Source organism: Nicotiana tabacum, chromosome 10 (assembly GCF_000715075.1).
Source record: "Nicotiana tabacum cultivar K326 chromosome 10, ASM71507v2, whole genome shotgun sequence".
Classification (NCBI taxonomy): Eukaryota; Viridiplantae; Streptophyta; class Magnoliopsida; order Solanales; family Solanaceae; genus Nicotiana; species Nicotiana tabacum.
The window spans coordinates 42,621,776-42,630,307 of NC_134089.1; the positions used below are offsets into that span (position 1 = coordinate 42,621,776).

General features: G+C 30.4%; 1 protein-coding gene across 1 annotated transcript; it reads right to left on the bottom strand.

Annotated features, from left to right (window-relative positions):
* Positions 1-1,920: 1,920 nt before the first annotated feature.
* On the bottom strand, positions 1,921-3,880 carry LOC107801004 (protein NODULATION SIGNALING PATHWAY 2-like). The gene has a single exon (XM_016624267.2). The coding sequence runs from the start codon at positions 3,688-3,690 to the stop codon at positions 2,233-2,235; it is 1,458 nt and encodes a 485-aa protein (XP_016479753.1). The 5' UTR covers positions 3,691-3,880; the 3' UTR covers positions 1,921-2,232.
* Between the last annotated feature and the right edge of the window lie 4,652 nt (positions 3,881-8,532).

Genomic DNA, 8,532 nt, shown 5'->3' on the forward strand with positions numbered 1-8,532 from the left:
ATTATAGAGTGGTAATATATTGCCAATACGGAGGATTCTTATAAAATTAATTTTATTAAATCTTCCTACCTACTTTTGATAAGAATTTAATAGAAAATATTTTAATAATTTTAAAATCTTAAATTTTTATTAAAAAAATTCATATAGAAGGCATTGTAGTCCAAAAAAATAGGTTATTACTGATGTCTTTTCCCTATGAATCTTCTGTTTAATATTTTAGGGATATTTTGGTTTATCAATATTGTACTTGTACTTTTATAATAATATATAGTCTCTTTTTTTAAAATGAATTTGGACAATATAATACATTCTCAAATTAAATTAGTAATAGGACAATATAATACGTTTTCAAATTAAATTAGTAATAGAAAGTTTTAAGAAGTATATCCTAAATGTAATGGGATTACATGGCTAAAAATACGTCTCTATCCCGAAATTACTAATAGAAAATTTAACATGTTTCTAGAGGTATTAGGTTTACATGCTAACATATAGTATTATATGTTTATGCCGTGAAGTAATTGTACTATAATAAGATTTCTAAAGGTAATCATGTAGGATTCTTAACGTGTAGTATTATGCCCAATAATTAATAGGATTATAAGGTTAATATCTAGAATTCCTATTATGTCCTTATATTGTGAATTATTATGGTTAATATTACTTATAAGTTTATTTTTGTAAACCAACATTGTATTCATACTCTTATAATAATATAGATATAGAATAAATATAGATAGATAGATAAATATAGATATAACATGTCATTGTTTTACTTTTATATTCTATAGCAAAATAGATCAAGTGGCAAGTGCATGATACACAATTTAATGCCTATTATACGTAAAAATTGTATTTACCATAAGTCCTCTTTTTAGTGATTTTATTTTTTATTTTAGGATATGCAATTCTCTAGAGACTTAATCTTTTTTTCAATTTAATGTGCACTTTTGATTTTTAAAATTTTGAAGCGAAGTTTTACAACATATACTATGTTGACTTTTTGTGTCACTTTGAGTGGGAGGAACATTGTCATGTGAAAGATAGCCAAATCTTTTTCTAATTCAAAGTTCTTATTCGTATGTCCTTCAAAATATATGATCTACCTGAAAATTTGAGTGACATTTTCAAACATAGATATATTAGTATTAGTTAAACCAAGATTGCAGTTTTTTTTTTTAATGAATTCGAAGTTCTAAAAACTCCAACCGAAATTTATGGGAAAAGTAAATTCAATATTTTAGGAATATTTTTGTACACTAATATATTAAGATGTCCTTAAAACTAATAGGATTACAAGGCTAATGTCTAGAATTTCAATTATGTCCTTTCATTATGAGTTGGTATGCTTAATATTATAAGGTTATTTTTGTAAACCAACATTTTATTCATGCTTTTATTAATATAGATAGATAGATATAGATAACGATCAAATTTGAAATGAGATAGAAAGCCGTTAATATTAAGTTCTAATCTTTTATTCCAGGTAAATATTAATTAACATGATAGTAGTATTTTATTGGTAATATAATTATAAAGCTATAATAGGTAGTTGTTTTTTCTTTCTTTTTAATGATTTATATAAGTTAAAAGTATAATTGATTTTGAAGTCCTAAATATTAGGATATCTTACCTAGTTCAAATAAGAAAATATTTAATATACAAAATATAATCAATTTTCAAGTCCTAAATATTAGGAAAATAATTTTAATGACTATTTTGTTCCGTGCAAAATTACTTTTAAAGGGTAAAAGAAACGAACGACATTTCGCTAGGGAGTAAGGGCATTCGTGCTTTTAATATAGCATATAGATGTTCAATTTTGAACAACCTTCACCCCAAAGTGGGATTTTCCAGAGTTAATTCGATTTAGTCGGGCCTTAAATATCGGATGAAAAAAAAAAATAATAATATATAATTGTCATTTACAACTCTGGTCTGTATATAATAATATATACAACGTAAATACGCTAGACAAGCTAATATAAGTATGGCTCTGTACACTTTTGGCACTTCATAGGAGAACACTATAAAAATAATGGTAAAGAAAACGACACAGAGAAAGAGTTGTAGTGTCTCTATGGTGTTTGCTGCTGCTACTGTTTTCTTCTGGGCGAAGCTAGAATTTTAGTCAAGGGTTCACTAGAATTCGACCTAAATCCTATATTTGTTTTATGAAGTCCACTAGATATATGTGTAAATAATTTATCCAGAACCCATTAAACTACCTTTTTATAAACTTAAAATTCTCGTCCAAGTTGAAACACTCACCAACTGTGTCCCTTTCCATTCCAAGACCATTTCATGTTGCCTTTGTTCTTCAATCCTCACCTTTAATGGAGTTTCTCTTTCATTGACCAATTCCTTGGCTTGTAACAAGTTCTCTTTGCTTATTCTTTTGCCTTGCAATCCAATTTCTCCACAAGAATAACAAGTATTTCTTATCTCTTCCCAGTTTTGAAACCAAGAAAATGAGCAGACTTGAGGTGCTAGAAAAAGGGATTCCATGGCAAGTCTTGCTTCTGCAAGATAAGCTGGAAAATACAACTCCAACGACTCGAAAATCGACTGGTAATATATCAAATTCTTGTTGAAGAATGTAGAAAAAGTATTAGTATTGTGACTATTGTCCATTGCTTCTCCATCACCAAAAGTGACAAGTCCTCTATGAGTTGAAGAATTGGCTAATAACATTTCCTTAGCTAGTTTTAGAAATTCCAAGGCATGGATTCTGCATCTTGTTTTTCCCATGTGTGGGAGTTTAAACATACAATTGAAAACCAACCATTCATTCCCATTTCCCCTTTTTTTCATTCTTCTCATTTCACTTGCCAACTCTTCAACTGTCATCTCCTCAATTTGTAATCTTAGGCCAAAGGGCTTTGCATAATCAAGAAGTCTTCTTTTTATATCCTCAAATCTCCACTGATCACTGGTTGATTCTTCCTTTGTTTTCTTTATGGATGTTAATTTCATAGCCTTTCTTCTTTGACACATGGCTTCAATAATTGGAGGCCATTGAATCCCTTCTCCCATATCAAAATCCACTATGTGAATAGTTTCTACATCATCTGGAATGGATTCCATTATTGCTGAGTTAGCAGCAAAATGAGCAAATTTTCCTATTGGGAAAATCTGGTAGAAAACCTTAAATGCTACTTCAAGATTCTTGCTTGATTCTTGTTTTAAGTAATCTTCTTGATCCTCTATCTGCAAGAACAAATTGGATGCAACGCGTTCCAACGATTCGCCTAAAGGATTTATTTTTCCCTTTATGCTTCTTATGATCACTTCTGCTAGTTCCTTATGACCATTTTCTATGGCCTCTCCATATGCTGCTAATAAATGATGAAGGCTTATTTGAGTATCCAATTCTTTACTATTTCCTGGAATTACAAGTGAAATGGCACTATTTCTTGATGCTCCTGAAATAGCAGGACTCCATAAATTTCCATCCTTTTGCATCTCACAAGAGATTGAGATATTCATATTTCCATTTTCTTCTTCACTTTCACTATCATTTAACCATTTGCAGAAATCATCAAACTCCAAATCATCCATTGAAAGATCAGTAAAAACATCATCAGGAAAAAGGGACGTCAAGTCTGAGAAGGCAATCCCAGAGGAGTCTTGATCAATTTGGATAGCACAAAATTCAGTTTCAGTATGAAGAAGCTCTGATTGCATCATCTTCTTGATTACAAGACAAGAAAGGGTTTTTTTTTTTTTTTTTTTTTAGGTTTGTGTTTCACTGCTTGTTCTGAATGATTGGTGTAGGTATATATAATAGCCTGGAGGAAATTTTTAAGTAATTTCTTTTAAGAAGAATTCTCAAATGAGAAGTCATAACATTTGAAATTCCAAATTGGAGACTAGAAATCTAAATAATATGAGCTTTACATATAAAGAAGGGAAAAAGACCAGATTTACCATTTTATTACGAAGTAGCTTAATTTGTGTACTTCGTTTTACTTTGTTCCATTCATACCCTTGTCATTAGCAAATCGTCTCGGGTTTACCATTAACTTTAATGGAGCTCTAGTATAGATTGAGCGTATTCAACTAGACAAAGTACTACGAAAGAATGTGCAAATTTAATGTTATACTTTTGACTATGGTTTAATATTAAAATTCTTTATATGTAAGGTTGGAGGTCTGCTAGGATCAAGGCCAAGTACGAGATGATTTGCTAATGATAAATATATGAATAATTTTAATATATAACGGAGGGTAAAATTAAGATGGTTCGTGGAGGGTACTCCCCCCTAGATTATACCTTTTCCCCTATAAAGAATTCTCATTTTCTTTAAAAACCAATAAGATATAGACAAAAGATTAATTAACTGTTTGTACAGAGTTTCTTCCACTAAAGTTCCATGTTGCGTCATCTTCATTTCTTGGAGTGTTCTAGGTGATTTTTATATTCCAAGTTATTTTAATTGCATGTCATATCAGTAATCACTATAGGAAATTATTCATATTGCCACAATTTTGTCCTGAATGTATTAAATAACAATTTATATAATAGACCACAAGTCTTCTTCAGATTGAAAGAACAACAAATGGCTTGATTAAGGATTAGGACTCATATTGTTATTCTGACTATTTACTACAAATACAGAACAGCAGCTTTTGCTTCATTCACAATCTGATTTATTTTATTTCAAGAAATGTTAAATCATTACTGAAAGTTGACATAATGTCACTATTGATAATATTATTATCAAGAATAAATCCAGATTAGTGACACAGTCTTGGTTTCACTCGGGCAGATGTAGCGTTCAACCGGCGGGTTCAATTAAACCCATAACTTTGTATATAAAAACTCATTAAAATTGCAAAAACAGTAAATATGAACCCATAACTTTAAAAATATATTAATAGATTCAATGCTAAAAACCGTAAATATTGAACCTATAAGATTTAAATCCTGAATCCACGTCTGGTTTCACTCTCTCTTGCATCACTAGTGCAGGACAAATCATTCACCACATTAAATATTTTTCAAAGGTCTGTTATTTTTCTAAACAATAATAATACTTCCTTTTTTTTTCTTCCATTTTTTTGTCTTGATATGTCTTACGTACACTTATCATTGGCATCTGGCGTTGTCCTTTGGGTTCAATTATGCTTTAAAACTTACTGAACCAAATTAAAATAAGTTTCTTGATCCAGGGGGTGTCAAAGTCCCGCGAGAAGTGGCCGATGTAATGGAAAAATATCAGAACAAATGATGCCGTTATAGAGAAGTTTAACTGTATATGGTGTATGTTTTCTACTTTAGATCACGTTGATTTTGTACAGATTTCTAGGTTTTTTACTTTTCCTCATAACTTAGCTAACTTTTCAGTTTCTTTGGTTCATGAAGTCTCTTGGGAAATGATGTTCTCAAATTGGATTGTAAATGATGCTGCGTACTCTGTTGGACATATTGTAAATTTTGAACGCACAAATAACAACATAATACAATGTAGACTTGTAGTATGAATCAGATACAAATTAGAAGGCCTTTCAAGTTCTTGAATTTCTGGACAAAAGATCAAACTTTTGTTCAATTTTGTTCTTCATTCTCGGATCAATTTAATTCACGCGTCTATAAACCACGTTACAAATTCAACCGTACCATTTTATGAATACGCAGTTTGACGCCCATCGTGAGGCATAAATAATTGTGATATTACTTTGATCCATTCATCTTTTATTAATTCAGATAATTCTATGATGAATCAGAAGATATTCAGAAGCTTACATTAGATATGACAAACTTATCCAATTACGACGGACCTTTGTTATTTTCGGATCAATACTGCATCTTATCCTTTGTTTTTAGTTTCTACATTGACCAAAATCCCCTCCTTTGCTAGACTAGTCTCATTCAACATTTATTATGATCTTTGTCTTGATCATTTTTTGTACTTTTACCAAAAAAAATCCTAACCAACAACTAATTATGTTCTTTGTCATTGGTCTATATTATTAAGACCAACATAATGTTGTCTAAGTGGAGAGAATGTTGGGCCTCCCTAAAGTTTAACATATCCGAACTTTGTAGAGATGAGGATGCTAAGATAGATATGTATCAATATAAGATTAGGTAAGATTAAAAATGATCATATTTATGGAATAAAATGAGAGAATGTCACTTGAGATAGATTGATCATGATGAATACACTTACTTTTTAGGTCCAATATTTTCCACGAGTTTTCTAGTGATGCCAGATAGAAAATATAGATAAACTATAGCACTTCTTCTGAAAGGGAGCCTTACGTAACCGATAAAGTTGCTGCCATGTGACCAGGAGGTCACAGATTCGAGCCGCACGTGGAAACAACCTCTTGTAGAAATGCAAAATAAGACTGCATACAATAGAGCCTTATAATCCGGTCCTTCCCCCGACCCCGCACATAGCGAGAGCTTAGTGCATCAGGTTGCGCCTTATAATACTTCTTCTTTTTATTTTATTTTTAATTCTTAATATAATTGGATTTAACTCTTAGGGATTCTTCTCTTAATTAGGATTAAGAAAAGTATATAAAAAGATATATGTTATACATTCATTATTTGGTTAATTAACATCATGTGTCTAAGTTTTATTACGATAATCTCTTTCCCTAATCCGCTGTTCCCATAAGAAGTCTTCCAGCAAGCACCATAAGGCTGGTCAAAGAATCAAACAATTCTAATACTCCAAAAAACTGGTCTTTCAGACCTTGCTATATGTCCTTTCAGAGATATTAATTCGATAAATTTAGAACGATATAGCAGGGAGAGCTTGTTATGTTTGGTTTGTGGACACTAATGCTTTCAATAATGTCAAGGAAGGTTGATCCAATACTGATACTCCCTCCGTTCACTTTTACTTGACACATTTTAATTTTTCACGCCCCTTAAGAAATAATAAATGAAATGCATAATTTATCATGATACACATATTAATTGATGCATATTTATTAGATTTGAAAAAATGATTTGAAATAAGTAATAAATACTGTGGGTAAAATAGAAAAAAAAGTTTTCTTCTCTTAATATGTGTAAAGTGACAAGTAAAAATAAAAATCTATTTTTAATATATATGCCAAGTAAAAGTGAACGGGGAGTATATATTTGAGCCTAAAATGATTCCCTATTACATGTGTCATTTAAACAATATTTATTACCGTAATTATGGGGTTAATTAAATATTGATTAATGGTGACTAATAGTTAGAGAGGCCTAGAATTTGGATATGGTGGCACAATAGCATAGTTCCCACAAAACTTCATAACAAAGTAAAAGCTTCTGCCCACTAAATCATCTTTGAGGATTTTATAAGTATTTTGATATATATGATATTTCCAAGGCATGGAAACATTTTCTGTTGTATCAAAGAAACCTTTTTGCTTTTCTTTTACCCTGTTTAGCAGATATACATAATACTAGTATTTTTGTGGTTTTTGTTATAAATGGAATTCTATTTAAGGTGAATGTCTGTATCTTAGAGAGATTTTAGGGTTTATTACTTGGTAGCTAATTCACTCTCTCCCTATAAATAGATGGTTCGATTTGTAATTCATCCCAAATCAATAAGAATCCTCTTTACTTTTCTCTGCAATACTCTTTTTTTTTTTATTGTTTTATAACACGTTATCATCACGAGACTCTAACCAATTGGGTAGAAGCTTTGGGATTGAGCATAATGATTGTCAATTGTTCCATGAACTTCCTTCATAATTAAATTCTGAATTTAAGGTATGTATTTTGCCGTATTTTTCTCTTTTATTCTATAATTTGATTTTAAATACAAACAAAGAAAATAAATTTTGATCATAACTCTAATGAAGTTAGTAAGAAATTATAACTACTCGAAGTGATAAAATTTCTATGTCTTGCCATGATCAAATTCATGTATGATCGTGAGCACAAGAAGTGAAAACCCGTCCCATTGAATTTGCTCAATTCTCATTCCCTTAAGAGAATGTGATAGCAATATGTGATAATTCTGAAAGAAGACAACCGTGAAGGTATCAATGGATGTGGACGTGGCAATAGACGAAATTATAATCGTCATCATTGTGATAATGGGAATAATAAGGATTCTCAAAATAATCTTTCACTTTGTGAAAGTAATATTTATCATTGATTTGTCATGAGATTTTATAAAGCACATATAGATGATTATGGTTCATTCATGATGTGAATGTGACAACATCTGATTTATGAATACATATTCATTCTTGGAAGAATATGAACGTGCTAGTGGTAGTGAATATACTACACTAACCTCTAGAAAGAAGTTTGGGATGAAATAAGAAAATTATTTTATTATTATGTCATAAATGGTCATTAGTCAAGTACTTATTGTATGCCAAACTATTTTGGCATTGTGATTATTAAAAAATAACGATAATGCAAGAAACATATCTTGCATATAATTTTGACCATACCCATAATAGTATAACTTTCTCTTTAAAAGAGATATTTACCATATGGATGTTGATGAATATGTGGTACTATAAAATTAATTGAGAGCTCTAGAAGAACCAATTATTACT

Coding starts and splice junctions, on each gene's coding strand:
- LOC107801004 (XM_016624267.2), bottom strand. CDS start 3,690: ATGATGCAATCAGAGCTTCTTCATACTGAAACTGAATTTTGTGCTATC.